General features: G+C 33.0%; 1 protein-coding gene across 2 annotated transcripts in view; it reads right to left on the bottom strand.

Annotated features, from left to right (window-relative positions):
* ppfibp2b (PPFIA binding protein 2b) overlaps nt 1–17,771 on the bottom strand; it is a 104,467-nt gene that overhangs the window by 75,502 nt on the left and 11,194 nt on the right. For both annotated transcript variants that reach the window (NM_001326598.1, NM_001002362.2), the window contains exon 2: nt 6,371–6,462. In NM_001326598.1, coding sequence (NP_001313527.1) covers nt 6,371–6,434 — 64 coding nt within the window. In that variant the 5' untranslated portion in view covers nt 6,435–6,462. The remainder of the gene's footprint in view (nt 1–6,370; nt 6,463–17,771) is intronic.

The following is a 17,771-nucleotide window of genomic DNA, read 5'->3' as shown; positions in this document are numbered from 1 at the left end:
AAGGCATGGTAGAAAATAAATAAATAAATCAAATCACATTGTTGGTAAAAAAAAAAAAAGATCAAATAAAATAAAAGGCATGGTTTGATAGTAAAAAAAAGGCATGGTTTTATGGATTAAAAATAAATAAATAAATAAATACATAAAATAAATGCCTAAAATGAATTAAAGGCATGGTTTGATAGAAAAAACAAAACAAAATGAAATGTCATTGTTGGATTAAAAAAAAAAATACAATAATAATAAAAAAAATAAAAAATAAAATAAATTAAATGCATGGACTGACAGAAAATAAATAAATCAAATGTCATTGTTGGTTGGAATAAAATAAAATAAAATACAATAAATAAATAAATTCAAGGCATGGTTTGATAGAAAATAAACAAATTAAATAGGATTGTTTGTTAACATAAAATACAAAAAAAATTAATAAAAGGCATGGTTTAATAGAAAATAAAATTTAAAAATTAAATGCAATTGTTGGATAAAAGTAAAATAATTATAAAAAATAAATAAAATAAAATAAAAAGGCATGGACTGAAAAAAAAATTGTTGGTTAAGATAAAATAAAATACAATAAAATAAATTAAAGGCATGATTTGATAGAAAATAAATAAATAAATCAATCAAAATAAATAAATCAAATGGCATTGTAAAATAAAATAAAATAAAATGACGCCTACAGATCTTTAGATCCTATTAAATGTTGTTCATCTTCTCCCTCATTAAAAGTAAAGAAGCCAGCAGTGTTTCTCGTGAATGTTAATGATAGTCTGTCCTCAGGTTATGGAAGTGAATAAGCAGTGTTTATCTCAGATTTGGTCTCCGTTTGACAGCCGCCTGTGCTCTGCTTTCCTTCCCCCAGCCTTCATTTGTTGACGGGCCACATTAAACATTTATCCTCTATTAGTTAAATCATGTTGGCAATGGCTGAGTCTGCTCGAGGGGCTTCACGGCCCCCTTATCCTCTCCTGATCCTACAAAACCAAATGCCTGTTTCTGTTTTGTGGTTATTCAAAACTGTTGACTTGAAACTTTACAATAACATGTTGCTTAATATGTGCTCTCTTCTGTACAGTGTTAAAATACATATTTCTTTACAGTACTTTTGGGTTGCTGATGAATTAATCAAAAAAAAAAAACTTTTTAGATAGTGCATATTAATTTAAAAATACTAATAAATAATAATTATCCAACACAGTGTATATTAATTAAATATAATTTGTAGGGGTGTCACGATTCTCCAAATTCCCGATTCGATTACATTTTCGATTCTTAAGTCACGATTCGATTCTCGATTATGAATAATTAAATAATTAATAACAAATTAATTATTTGTAGCCTGTATGTTATTGTAGCCAAATTAATTATTTGTCTACCTGACCTGTATGGTCTTTGTTTTACCCATAAACAAATCATACAGTAAATGAATAAAGGCAAGTTACACACATAATTACCACCTGTCAATCACTTTTTTCTTGTGAATAGGCAGTGATCTGTGTCATTATTATGGCGTCGGTAAAAAAAGGTGCACAACCAACAGGAACCAGCCAACAGTATCTGAGGTGTTTGCTAAAATGACTAAGTACTAGTGTGAAATTAAAAGATTGAAGCAGTCTTAACTAGGTTAATTAGGTTAACCAGGCAGGCTAGGGTAATTAGGCAAGTTATTGTATAATGATGGTTTGTTCTGGAGACAGTCTGAAAAACAATTAGCTTAAGGGGCTAAAAAATTTGACCTTAAAATGGTTAATAAAAAATTAAGAACTGCTTTTATTCTAGCCAAAATAAAACAAATAAAACTTTGTTCAGAGGAAAAAATATTATCAACATACTATCAACATTTCCTTGCTCTGTTAAACATCATTTAGGAAATATTTTAAAAAGAAAAAAACAACAAAGGGGGGCTAATAATTCTGACTTCCACTGTATATGTATTTACAGTAATTTTTAAAATATTTTTAAGAAAACTTATTCAGTTCATCAAGGCTACATTTATTAAATGTAAAAAAATGTTAAATTGTTAAATATTTATCAAAATTTTAAATAACTGCTTTGTTATTGTATGTAGTTTCAAATAAAATTATCACTCCAGACATTATTGCTTTTATTACTATTACCATTAATAAATATAATAATAATTAATATTAGTGATTTCTGAAGGATCACGTGCCTGGAGTAATGAAGCTGAAATTTCATCTTTAAAATCACTGGAATAAATGAATAAATTAAATGATAAACTACTTTTGAACAGTTATTTTATAGTGCAACATTTCACAATTTGTATTTATGATGAAATAATTGCAGCCTTGGTGAGCAGAAGAAGCTTATTTTAACATATTTAACAATCATACTGACCCCAAACTTTTGACCAGTTGTGTATAGAATATTTTAGAAGCAAAAATGTGCACTTTAATTTTAACAACCCACAGACATCGTCACCGAATATAAAGCAGAGGTCAGACTTTCTCATCTATACAAAGCCTCATTTCAATTTTCAGGTTTTGTAAAAATCGATCTATTGAATTAATCAATCTATTAAAGAAACGTTGACTAGAATTCTGCATGATAGGCTTAATATATAGAGAGACATAGCAGATGAACAGAGACTGCATCAGATCAATGTAAATCTTTCTTTCGAGCTGTCAGTGCGGAAATGAACAAAACAACAGGCCTAATACAACATATTATACGATTAAAATATGGAAAAATGAACAGATAGTAATTTCGGTCAATTTTCCTGACGGATAAACCGAGATCAGGCTGGATAAACAGCTCTCGGTAATATTTCAGCATGTTTTCACTTTCGCATTTACCGGTAAGAATGACATCTCGCCCTGCTCATCGTTTTCTCTTCATATAGCTGTATATATGGCTATTACACGATCATAATACACTGTGATATAGCCTGGGTCGTTAGTTCGTTGCATTGTTTTGTTTTCTCACTACAATCGATCCGCTCAATAGGGCACAGACCGTCTCATTCAGGCAATCTTGGACTGATTGATTTGGCGCGGATGCGAGTGCAACTGCTCGATATATGCCAAACAAACTAACGGGGGAAACGAGACAGATTCCGAAACAAACTATGTGTGAAAGCACCGTAAGATTGTATTTGCACACAATTGTCGCAGCACGCAGCTCTGGCTCGATCTGTCAGTCAACAAGGCAGCACTGGCCCGAGCGTCTCGCACGCTGTCAAGCCCTGAAGGTTTAAGCTCTGTTGATGGGTCTCCTGCGTCTGCACAGTTTAACAAGCACTTCAACAAGCGTGTTTTTTTCCCGCTTGGCAAGCCAAGCTGACGTGACATGGGGGCGTGGCAGCATCGACGATTCTATTTTTTGATACGATAATCGAAATCGAGCATAAATTTCGAGCGATTTTCGATTAAAATCGAAATCGTGACACCCTTAATAATTTGATACATTACATAAATATTTCCCCAAAATCCAAACAAATAACGCAACCAAGGCGCATTCTGAAAATGTACCACTATATACATTTCTGGAGAGCAGCAAATACATAGTAGGAGGTATGTTTTTTTGCAGTTTTGTTTTCTCAAATCCATCAGAGGCTGCTGTGTATGCTTTTTCAGATGTGAAATTTCTCTTCCGAGTGCCATTCGTGCCTGCTGTTCACACGTAAATCCACCAGAGGATATCGACTAACAATAAATAACTGACTATCGACTGACTAAATAACTGACTGACTGATCGACTGACCCAACCTTCTCCTTCCCTAAAAAAACCCATGCGAACACAGGAAGATCATGCAAACTCCACACAGAAATGCCAACTGACCCAGCCGGAGCTTGAACCAGTGACCTCCTTGCTGTGAGACAATCATACTACCTACAGCACCACAAAAAAAGTCAATTTGATTGCAAGAATCATTTGTAATAATAAATATTAATACAGAATTTTCACACAAAAAATACACATTAATTGCAAGAATGTTTTGTAATAAAGATTACTACAGAATGTTCACTGCTACATGAATCAATAAATTGAAATATATTTAAATACAGTAATAAACAATAAAATAAAACATCAACAAAAACATTTAAACACAAAATAATACATTTAAATGATTGTATTTTGATACAATAATAAATATAAAATAAAAAACATGTTTGCTATTTAAATATATATATATATATATATATATATATATATATATATATATATATATATATATATATATATATATATATATATCAACGTTAAAAAATAAACATTTTATTTAATGAGTTTAAGAAAAAAAAAATTATTGCACAAAAAATACACATTAATTGCAAAAATAATTTGCAATAAATAATATTGAGTCAAAAGACAAAATCTAAACAAATTTAATTATAAACCAATATTCTATAAATTGTAATATTAATGACTATATAAAATATGACAGTAATATTCCACTTGATGTCTTTGTTTTGTAACACTTACCAATTAAAGTTATTTTATACAATTAAACAAATTATCACTTTGAATTGTAACTCCCAATCAGTGATGAGAATAACAGCGCTATAAATAAATGGCGTTACTAACGGCTTTATTCAGTAATAAGTAATCAAATGAATTACTGTTTCCCCCATTACAACGCCATTACCGTTACTGAAAATAAAATGTGCGTTATTATAATTAAATAACACTGTCATAGCACAGTCATAGGACCTCTCTGGTGTGTGTTCGGGGCTTCGATGATGACTGGTGTGTCTGTGAACGTGATTTAACTGAAAATGTGATGATTGGCTTATAGAGTACATTTCCATCATTTGCCAATCAAAGGCAGAGTAGAGCAGTTGTTTATATAAGCACACGCACATGCAGTGCACACACAAATGACCAGTGGCCTCATGTATCAAAGCATTTCGATTTACTAACCAGGAAATGAACATGAGAATGTGTGTTAGTCCACGCCAACTTCATGCCTGGTGTACGTGCATTTCATTTTATTTCCATTAGCGACTCCTAGAGGCAATTATGTTAAATTGCACACTACAAAGTATCTTTGAGCCGTGCAATGGCAGTTGTATGGGACGGGATCATACCCATGTCTAGCAGGTATATAAGGTTTCCATACCATGCAGGTGACCAGCCAAACATTAAATCGCAATTTGCAGCAATAGCCGGTTTTACCAATGTAATCGGAGCGATACTGCACGCACATTGCTATAAAGGCGCCATCTGAAGACGAATTTGCATACGTTAATCGGAAACATTTCCATTCAATAAATGTGCAAATAATATGTGATGCTCAAATGCGCTTAACATAAAACACACACTCACTTATTAATGATTCCTACTTGTCTTCCTCTTGATGAAGGAAAAATCAGATGAAAACATGCTGCCATGCACTTTACGAACTACGCCACTCACGTCTGCCGCTGTCTTTAATTATGTTGTCTCTGTCAATTAAACGGTGATGGGTGGAAATGAATCAACTAGCTCGTTCCAACAAGGTGTGCTATTTGGACTTAGCCTAAATAGAAACTACAAAATTTTACACTTTTACATCGGACCATTTCTTTTTTAATTCACTCACAGTGCTATGTTTAGACCTATCTGCGTTAACTGTGTCAGCTAAACTCTCCCACTCTTTTTTTTTTTCTTTTGTTATTAATTCCGGAAGACAAACTTGCAAATAGCACCATTTTTATCCAGTCTACCTCTAATAGGAGTGCTGGTGGTGTAAATATAATCATTTTGCTAATATTCAATTCAAATTGTTTCATTAATAGATTTTCTTGAATTTGTCTCTCACATTGTCTCACAACATTAAAATAGTGTAAATTAGTGTACAGTGTTTATATTTATTTTATTGTCATTTGCCAAATTAGATTTTTTTAAAGTAACGCAATAGTTACTTTCCCAGTTAATTAGTTACTTTTATAATTATGTAACCTAGTTACTAACTCAGTTATTATTTGTGAGAAGAAACTAGTAGCTATAACTAATTACTATTTTAAAGGAACCTGCCCAACTCTGCTCCCAATACATTTTTCCTGAAAGCTTTACCTTTGTTTGGCAAATGCTTTTCTTTCAAAATGTCCAGCACCATGAAATCCTTTTAAAAAGCCTCACACATGCAGTGTTGAGGGAATCCGATTAGCATGCAGAGATCAAGAGATATGGTGAAGAAAAAAAAAAACACTGTATCGAAGCAAAACCTTATCTGATCGCTTCAAGAAAAGCAGCCAATCAGGAGAAGACTGCTAACCTTTTTATGCAAATCAACACACAATGCATTTAATCTAACAGTGGATCAGCTGTTTATTTGTTTTTTAACATAATGAAGACTGCAACTCATGTAGGAGTTCATCCGGAGCATTTCAAATCAGCCTGAAATGAACTGAAATTCTTCTCTTACCAGCAATAATATCATCCATTTGTTCCAAGGCGGCTTCTAACATGTGACTTGCATCTGAGGCCATGGCATCTGCAGCTCCTCTTCTCTCTGACCTGCACAAATGTGTCATCTCATTATGCAACATCACAAACACGAGTCACAAATACAGTTGCTGGGAACTTGGGAAAGTGCATTTCGAAACTAAGGGTGGAGTAAAAAAAATATTATAATAATCTTGTGTGTGAACCGATCCCATGAATCTCATCTGACGGCAAGTAGCAGCTTGGCGTGTTTGAGACTGAGGTTTTCCTGCGCTGTAATGTGACTTGACATTACACAAACTCCCTTGAGCCAATGTGGCTTGGTTTTAACAATGTGCAAATACAAATTACACTGCCCACTGCGACAAGAATATATTTAGAAAATGCCACTTGGAAAATGAATTTGATTAGAAGGGGACTTATTTTCATAGTTCAAATTCAAATAAATATATCGGGTGTTCTCAGAATGTGTCTGTAATGATTCAGTTTAAAATAAACCATCAATTAGGACTGCAGGATAATGGAAAAATCTGACATAGTGAAATTATCTTTTGTGGCGATAAATATGAATAGAATTTCGCCAGATGATTTGAATAGCTCTTTTTAGAAAGATTTCATTAATTTGGAACCAATGGGATGATCAAGTCTTTTTCTAAGCAGTGTATCTGTATAAAATATAATAAATTACAAGCATATATATATTCGGCAGAGCAAAAATAAAAGTTAAATAAACCGTGCTGTATGGTTTTCTGGGGAGTGTGACAGTATTCAATGACAGAAATTGAACAATCAAATTGTAATTTGTCATGATCATAATTGCATAAATAATAAAATTATATAAATATATAGTTAATAATACCTTTAAACTTTAATAAAAAATGAAATCCTGCAATGTGACTTTTGCGGATATACAGTCATTGCGATATCAATGCTCAAACTTAATATTGTTCAGCCCTTCCACAATTCATTTATTATTCTGTGAAATTTACTGTTCATTCATCAATTTTCCTTCGGCTTAGTTCCTCATTTTTAAGTGGTCCCCACAGTGGAATGAACTGCCAACTAGGGTATTGCCGATAGACGATGCCATCATTTTTTTATGGTATGGTTATGGGTAAAGCAAAAACCATGTGGGTCAGGTAGCGAAAACGGTAGGCTACAATTAATTAATTCGTTATGAATTCATTTATATTCAACAACGACCAACCCCCCCACAAATATTTATAACAATTTACATAATTTGTCACATAATCTCCTTAAAAATGAAATTCAACCACTCTTATGTTCGTTGGTTTACCCAATAACAGAACATTTGTAATGTTTTTGTGGCACAAACGTTGTCAATATTCAGCTGTTACATTGAGTAAAAAGAAATGGGACTGCTGCAGTGGTTTTGTGGGTGGAAACGTGAAGAGTCATAATATAAAATAAAATAGAATTCAATAGAAGTGTGAAATCTCTGCAGTTCCTTGTAAAACCTCATAATCTAACATACTTGCAGAGAAAGGCTTACTAAAACAAAGTTACTGAGATGTTTACATTTTTTACTCAAAAAATGACTTTTGGTGCTTATTTAAACTACATATTAAAGGTGCAGTATGCAAGTTTGACACTCAGGGGTTGAACAATGTATTGCATTCCTGAATCAAAAACGCAGGTTGCCAGATTGATGACATCAACAGGAGTGTGCCTGACTATTGAGCCAAAAGGCTGATTGAAGTTGTGTTCTAAATAGAAGCAACGACATGCGATAGAAGGAATATTCTCCATATTAAAAGGAGTTTTTGTTCTAACCAACACCTCAAATTGATATATGAGATACAGCTTCTATTTCTTGCAGCTGAACAACAGAAAACTGAAAATGATCACCTCAGGTACACCTCATGTGCCTTATTCAGTGGTAAATACTAATAATGTAAGTTTAATTGTCATTTTACATTTAATTTATTGCCATACTACTGAAAGCAGTAGCAGATAGATCACCTCTAATCTCTGAACCTGACCATTTTGTGAGTTAGCTCATATTCAGTGCTTCTGAATAGCTGCATTTAAATTTCTGTCATGTTTCATCTGGTGCAAAAAGCCAAATTGCTTATCACTGCAAATTTTGTCACGTTGCGTGTTGTTAGGACACAGGGTTACAATGTAACCTTCTAACCTAATTTATAACATTTATATTATTAGCTCATTGATAACCTTATGAGAAACTTTAAATCTGCGTCTCATTTTGGAGTCTGCTACTGTCCATCGAAGGTCGCATTTCAGTTACGGACGCATGCGTTGAGAGCCTTCCTGACTGAATGAATGAAATACGCGGCCTTCCAACAAGGCAACCCGGGGTGCTGAAATATAATTAACTAAACTGGCATTGGGCGGGTTAAAAGAGCCAAAACAAAGACAGACGTTCCGGCACGTAACAGACATTTTCAAAGCAGATTATCTGACTTCAGGATTGTTTTTCAGATAAACAAGTATGTTAACTTAGGATGTTTCTTAAATATCTACAAACATATTATGTTTTTTTATGCTTTAGAAGAGTCAAAAATTTACATACAGCACCTTTAAAAGAGTTGAAACACCACAATACTTAAGGTTTTTTGGGGGACAACTTAATTGTTTTCTGTTCAGTCCACCTAAACTTGTAAAAATGTATTTGTAAAAGTCATCCTAATCGATTTGTTTTGAGACAACATGAAGAACTTGTGGAACCCAGCATTTTTTACAGTGTTGGCAGATGCATAAAGGACTCATTTGTAGCACTTAAAAACAGAAAAATTCAGACTTTCATGATACATTCCCTTTAAGATAAAATGGTCTTCATGGTGGAGTGGCGTTAACCCCAGTCGTATCCTGAGGCGGGTTGACTTTCTCCCTATGGGACCTCAGTGTTGGAGGGAAATTTGAGAATAATTAAGCCTGTCAGGGTCAAGTTTCACCCTATTCTTGTGGCATGTGTACGCACATTCATACATCATATATTTGGCCTGCACACATAAGCAAACACAAACACAAAGAGACGGCTCTAAATTATGGAAGACTTAAAGGTACGGTCACATCAACGGTTTTTCTGCCTTTTATGCAGGTGAATACTGTCATTTTAATTATCATCTCACAATTGAGATACAAACAGATTTTGCAATGGGTTTACATTTTTTTATGGGGAGTTTTTGCCAAACTTCACTCATTTAAAAAGAAGCGCAAAATGAGTTCTTGTACTTGTTACTTTAGCTCACATATTATGATTTTAATGTGCTTTCTAAGAAATTTGGGGTTATTTTAACCCAAATTGGTTAACATGCGTAATAGATTACATAAGATTAGATTCAACTTTATTGTTATAACACATGTACAAGGCAACGAAATGCAGTTTAGGTCTAACCAGGAGTGCAGGATATAGGTATGAATGAAAGTAAGTTATGAAGTGCAAAACTATGGTGATATTTACAGATACAGCACTGTGAACATTATATAAAGTTTGTATTAAATATGAACAAAGATTTACAATACATGAATATATGTAAAGGTTGCTATTAATAATCCGAGGTATGCAGATAGTGGTATTTAGATGCAGATAGACTAACACAAATATTGGGATAAATTTGATCCTTTTAATTTAGTTAAAAAAATTAACCCTGCAGTTTGTTTAGTCCATATTAAACTCAGCATTGGGTTAAAATAACCTAGCCTTTTTTAGAGTGTAACTTTAAATATTATAATGTGACTTTAAATTTCATAATGTGAAATATTAGAAAATGATAAATACCTCAACCAGAAAGATATATACTGCAGTATTATATATTATAATGAATCTGTTAATTGGACAATAGTGTAATAAACTCTATTAGAACAATGTTATTTTCCATAACTTAAATATTTCGCAAATCTTAAAATCCCATTTTAAAGGGGTGTGTTTTTTCAGTTCCCCAAGACTTTCATTAATTTTTGAAAAACACAATTGTCTTTGTCCAGCAAGGTTTTCTTTTCCACATCAGGTCATAAAAAATAAAGCGGATTACTTATATTACAGATATTTCGCCTATCATGGGTTATCTTTAGAATGTAACTCCTGCAATAAATGAGAGACCACTGTATTTATCAATGTATGTCATGTGTTATATTTTATGCAGATGCATATCATATATATTTATGCTCTCCCCCTTATAAAATGTTTCTAAAATTATGAATTCTTTCCCAAAAAAACTATTCATTTTATCAAGGGGGAAATTAAAATAAATATTGCAATATATATTGTAAAAATATCACAATGTCAGTTTTTTCTAACATCGTTCTTGTCTCTTTGAAAAAAACGTACACAAGTAGTCACTGAGGTGGCACCTTTTCAAAAGGTACACATTTGTACTTGAAGGGTCCATATTGGTACCTTAAAAGTTTATATTAGTACCTACAAATTTTAAGAGGAACACTTTTGTACTTTTTAGGTACTAATATACCCTTAGGGTATTAATATGGACATTTTAGGCACAAATTTGTACCTTTCAAAAAGTTACCACCCCAGTGACAACTCGTGTACCTTTCTGAGAGGATTTCTCTAGAATATCTTAATTTGTGTTCTGAAGATGAATGAATATCTTAGGGCTTTGATACGACATGAAAATTATTAATAACAGATATTTTATTTGCTTGGTAAACGTTTAGTAACTCACTAGCAACCACCAAGAACACCTTAGCAACTCCCAGATAACAACTCGGACACCTTTTGCAATAAATCACAGTGGAAAAATGTAACACCCACTAAAAAGACTGCACGTCATAAGCTTAACGTTGAACCTTCTTGTAATCTTATAATTGCTTGGCACAAATGCATGCCAAATCTGATAAAAGCTCTTCATTATGTAGCTTAATTTAGCCCTGGACAACAAGAGACTGTTGACTTTATTTAAGGCACTGAGATGCTTCAGTGATGAAACAATGTAACGGAAACATACAGTGCACAACAACAGTGCTATAATAATTAACTGATAAAAGCGTAAATGCACAACAAGAAGAGATGAGCGCAGACTGGTGCTCTTCATTAACACATAGCGTGCTTTTGATAGAAGCAAAGAAATGAAACATCCAGTAAAACCTCAAGCACTGCACACACACCCTAGTCATTCCAGTAGATAAGGGTGTGTAGGCTTTCTGTGATCTGCTATTTGGCTAAAAAAAGGAGTCACGTCTTGATTGTCCTTCACTTAATAACATAGGGTTACTTACAATTTTCTTTTTTATCTTGCATTCAATAATCTCTGTTTGTTCAATGTTTTGCAAACAAAATATCAGAGTTTTCAATGAATTTCATTTAGAAACTACATTTGCATATTTTTTAAAGTTCAAATGAAATTTGCAAGCCATTTGAAAACTTATATTACACTGAACTGACTCAATACAATACGTTAAATTATAATTTTTTATAAGTTAAACATAGTTTATTAAGTTAAAGTAACATAAAAAAAAACTTTTTAACAATTGTTTAATTGTTTTTACAGTGTAGTATATTGAATCTCAAAAATCTGTATTTTTCCCAAATTCTATTAATTTCATATTGTATGCTTTTAAAATGAAGAGGTGTTTTGTGTGTTCATGTCTGCTTGAATGGCGACACAGTGGCGCATTAGGTAGTGCTGTCTCTCACAGCAAGAAGGTCGCTGGTTTGAGCCTTGGCTGGGTCGGTTTCTGCAACAGTTCAAAAACATGCGGTACATGTAAATTGGGTAGGCTAAATTGTCCGTAGTGTATGTGTGTGTATGGATGTTTCCCAGAGATGAGTTGCAGTTGGAAGGGCATTCCCTGCATAAAAAACATATGCTGGATAAGCTGGCCACCTTATCCAGCTTATTTTTACGCAGCGGATGCCCTTCCAGCCCCAACCCCTCTCTGGGAAACATCCACACACACTTCTTCACACTCATACACTATGGACAATTTAGCCTACCCAATTCACCTGTACCGCATGTTTTTGGACTGTGGGGGAAACGGGAGAACCCGGAAGGAACCCACGCGAATACAGGGGGAACATGCAAACTTCACACAGAATCGCTAACGTACACAGCCGAGGCTCGAAAAAGCAACCTTCTTGCTGTGAGGCGACAGCACTATCTACTGCGCCACTACATATATACTGTATTAATTACCATAATGTATGATTAAAGCAATTGATTATACAAAGTATGTTTTTAGTTATATTTAATAAATATAATTATTCAATATAATGAATAAAATAAAACATAAAATATAATAAAGTATATATAGTTAATCAACAAATTTAATAATATATAGAATTATATAGCATGTAAGAAATACTGGGGTGGCATGGTGATGCAGTGAGTAGCGCTGTCGACTCACAGCAAGACGGTCGCTGGTTCGAGCCGCTGGGTCAGTTGGCATTTCTGTGTGGAGTTGGCATGTTCTCAATGGTGTGGCTAAATATCAACTTCGATATAAACTGCGCTGGGAGTAGGTAAATACTGTATTAATTTACATAATATATAATTATAGCAATTGATAATACAAATTATGCTCTTAATATAAAAAGCTATATTTTTGTATTGCAATTCTAACTATACAATTTAAATATTTATTTAAGTATTAATTCAGCTTTATATGTATTTATATACTGTTAGATTCTCATTGTACAGTTACATTGCACTCTAGAAAGTCAGTAACATTAAACATTATGTTTTTATTAGTTCAATAACAAATGCAATATAGCTGACAAATTATTATTTATTTTAAAAGGTCTAAAGCTTCAAGTTTGACTTCTTTTTTACTATAAGTGAAGTTTTATAAACTAATTTCGAGAGGAGCACATGATTTGATTGAGCACTGCTGACTGCTCATCTGTAATCAGTAATAATCCAATCAGAGTGATCCTAGTTTAATATAAATGGATCATTTTCTTCTTTTCTCCATTTTCTCTTTTGGAAGAATCCCCCCTTTCACCCCTTTTTCTCCCTTTTCTAAAGGGGAGCTCTTGAGACCTACTTGATCTCGGATCTCCTGATATGCTTATTGTCCGAGCAGGAGCCCTGGGCTCGATATCTCCAAGCTCAGGGTTCTCTGCCGGGACAGCATGCCAAACCTGCTATACATGCTAAGCATATCTAAGTGGGAACTCTTAAAAACGTTTTTAAGTGACTTATTAATTTGTACCTAGAATTATAAAATCAAATACAATGTCAGTCCCTTTAACTGACAATTTTTAAATCTTTTAGTTGTTTAGTTGTTCCAGCCTTAAACAATTGAGATGGGGGACAGCAGCAGCACTCATGATCCTCGCTATTTACAGAAGCCTGATAAGCCAAAACAAACACACAAACTGTAAACTGCAGGACCTACAAAAACGCCTCTTTCTGCTCAAAGCTCAACAACTGCACTGAATATCTGCACTAACACTGTTTATCACAGAGACTGATGGCCATTCAGACCACAGGTTAATTATGACGAAACACACATCTGTAATGAAGAGTCTGACATGCACTTTAACAGTGTAGAAATCCCATAGACTTACGGTAAGAGAGAGAGAGAGAGTTTTATATCATGGAGAAGTGGCCAGTGGGCTGTTTTGACTGGGGTCAATAAAGTGGCCGGCCAAAATACCACAGTAATCTGGCTTGTGGCGATGAGTTTTCACAGCTTTTGCAAACATCACTCACATTTATTTCAAAAACACAAAAATATTGCAACAACAAAAATTGTTTTATATTAATAAACATGTTGTGCATTTTACTCATATATTATGAAATGTGCTAAATATAGCAAGGACATTTTCACCGTATGTCTGATAATATTTTTTCTTCTGGAGAAAGTCTTATTTGTTTTATTTCGGCTTGGAAAACCATTTTAAGGTCAATATTATTAGCCCCTTTAGGCTGTATTTTTTGATAGTCTACAGAACAAACCATTGTTGTACAATAACTTGCCTAATAACCCTAACCTACCTAGTTAACCTAAATAACCTAGTTAAGCCTTTAAATGTCACTTAAGCTGTATAGAAGTGTCTTGAAACATATCTAGTCAAATTTTACTGTCATCATGGCAAAGATAAAATAAATGTTATTAGAGTTATTAAAACTATTATCTTTAAAAATATGTTAAACAGAAATTACACAACACTCCAATCATCACTTTAAAGCTTAAAAATTTACAAAATTATATTTATACAACATTTATTATTGTGATAATATATCACAATTTACACATGTTGCATACATAGCAAATGCACTACTAGACAAAAGTCTAGTCTTCCATCCCAGTTCTAAGAGCAACAAATAATAACAACTTCAAGTTGATCATTTGGAAAAGTGACATTTTTCTGATGAATCATCTGTTGAACTGCATCCCAATAATCAGACCTATTGGGACCTGCATGGACCCAAGATTTTTACAGAAATAATCATGGTTTGGGGTTACATTCAGTATGGGGCGTGCAAGAGATCTGCAGAGTGGATGGCAACATCAACAGCCTGAGGTGTCAAGACATTTGTGCTGCTGCTGCCCATTACATTACAAACCACAGGAGAGGGCAAAAATCATTCAAAATCAATACATGATCATATTTTATTTTTTGGTCAAATAAGCACAATCTAGAGGCTTTTGGCTTTCATATATCCCACTTTTGATCAACTGGAAGTCAAGTTATTATTTGGTGTTCCTTAAACTTAGATAGGCCACAAGACTTTTCTCAGGTAGTGAACTTGTATTTAAAAAAATGTGTGTGTGTGTGTGTGTATATATATACAGTATATATATATATATATATATATATATATATATATATATATATATATATATATATATATATATATATATATACACACACACACACACACACACACACACACACACACACACACACACACACACACATATATATATATATATATATATATATATATATATATATATATATATATAATAAAAATATGATATACTACAGGATAATTATAGTGCTAATGTAAATAATGTAAACTACTGCAATGCCTGAAATGGTAAATAAATCATTATAATTAATCAATAAAGTTATGAATCAGCTGAACAAAATAACTTTTAAGTTTAAAAAATAAATCCCGAAATTATCAAAACGAAAAAGTACAAAATTTATAAAATAAAAATATAAAACAAAATATATAAAACAACAAAATGTATTTAAAAAAAATAAATAAAAGCTTCTGTAATATATCCACCACCCAATCATAATTTTGGAGCTTTAGTTAAAAAAAACAAACATTACTAAAACACTAATCCAAACTTTATAAAAAATCTGTTATTAATTATTTTGTTTCAAGTTATGCCAAGTGTTTTGAGACTTTCTCTGAGAGACGCATCAGTCCAGCATTGTTTGCTTTACTCTGACATGTGAGGAGTTTTGATAATACTCAAGTATTTGCAGGAGATAATGTATCTATTACAGGTAGACACTTCAACAATCTATGGATCCAAAGCCCTTTGATACATTGTGAAACCAAACAAGCCAACTAATTCTCTTATTGTGCTGCAACAAGCTCCTGAACTTCATCACAGAATACAGAATCTGTCAGCGTTGGGCGTCTGCATGCCAGAAAAACAGATTGTGGTGTTAAAATAAGCGTTCTCCTTCATTTACTGCAGGATGTTTAGATTAGCAAACAGAAGCCGGTGTGGGAAGTCCCTGCATTTTGGGGCTATACACTGCAGTTAATGATAAACTGACTCATCCAAAGATCACCTTTATACTGTAACTGTGGGAAAACTCTGACCTTGAACATGTTTGAGGTAGATGCACTCATTCAAACTGAGTAATCATTATTTAAGTGATTAATAAATCATCTGACATCAAACTTTCACTTCAAGAACATGTTTAACTAAGTTTTTTTTAGTATTTTTTTTTTAGAGTTTTTGTCTTCACTTATTGTGTTTTTTTCCTGACAACACTTTTCAAAACCTATGAATATTAAATGTATAAACATTATTGTATTATGAAAATATATTTGATATATATTTATATGTGTGTGTGTGTGTGTTTAGTTCTCGCTTTTGCGCGTTATAATTTTACACGTGATGACAAAATAATTCAGAGACGATTCCTTGAATTTACTCAATTTTTATAAGTTAAGTGGTTGTAAACTATTTATTTGTGTTAAATTTAAACAAACAAATTTAGTTGAATATTATTTAACTTAATTTGATTGTTTAAATTCAACACAAATAAATTGTTTGCAACAGTTCTGCATGCAACACTTTTTTCAGTGTATTTTGATTTACACGCATTATTTTTCTATCCACGACCGCGATACCTTAGGCGAGAATTTAATCCTATATTTTTCTGTCAATAAAGACACAGCAATTAGATCCTCAACTCCATTGTCAGTATCCAACAGTTACAGAATTATAGCACATTCAGACTAGGGTTGGGCGATGTCGACCAATTTGTCATTGTTCGATGTCTAATGTGAAACATCACGATGGACGATGTCATCATTGTCATAGGTGAAAGTGAATTAATTATTTATGAATAATTGATTAATTCATAACGAATTAATTATGTGTAGCCTACCGTTTCTTGACCCGCATGGTCTCTGTTTTACCCATAAACAAATCATAAATAAATAGATAAGTTACACACAGATTACCACCTGTCAATCACTTTTTCGGCCGGAGGTTGGTCTGTAAAAAAGGTGCACAACCAACAGTATCTGAGGTTTCCACTAAAATTACTAAGTACAAGTGTGAAAGTGGAAGACTGAAGCAGTATACTGACGCTGTGACACATTACCTCGTTAAATAGAGACAGGATTAATTAAATATTATTTTTAACAACTATATAAGATGGGATCCAGCGGTACATCCTTGATAAACTGTCTGATGTGCACTGCTCTCTCGAGCTTAGAGGAGCGCATGACAGTGTGTGTGGCAGTGATTGTGTGTGTATGTGGTCACGTGATGTGGTTTTCAGCGGGCAGAGGGCTGTTCAGAAAAACTAGGTACAACATGGTGTGGATGTGGATCATTTTTGTTCTAAAATGCCATTTTAAAACTAAGACGTATTGATGTAAACGGGGCCCAAGTGTGTATTTTTTTACGAGCAGATTTGCGACGGGGGCAGGGCAGAGGATCGGTGATGCCGGCTCAGCATCGTGTTGTCAGCATCAGCCCAACCCTAATTCAGACATTTTTAAAATATAATATTCATATTAAAATAAGATACAATGTAATATTAACATATTCATTATGTATTTAAATTAAATAGTCATATAAAATGTCATATATATTTAAGTGTTTTTTTTTTACATAAAAATGCTTTCTTACTTTAAAAACCATGTCATAACATGATAAAATATTACTGAATATTTCATTTTACTGAATATTAATGAAAATAAAGACTTATATAAATTCTCGAGCAC

Source organism: Danio rerio, chromosome 25 (genome assembly GCF_049306965.1).
Source record: "Danio rerio strain Tuebingen ecotype United States chromosome 25, GRCz12tu, whole genome shotgun sequence".
NCBI lineage: Eukaryota > Metazoa > Chordata > Actinopteri > Cypriniformes > Danionidae > Danio > Danio rerio.
The sequence above is the reverse complement of the archived record's forward strand: the minus strand, read 5'-3'. Positions and strand labels throughout refer to the sequence as shown.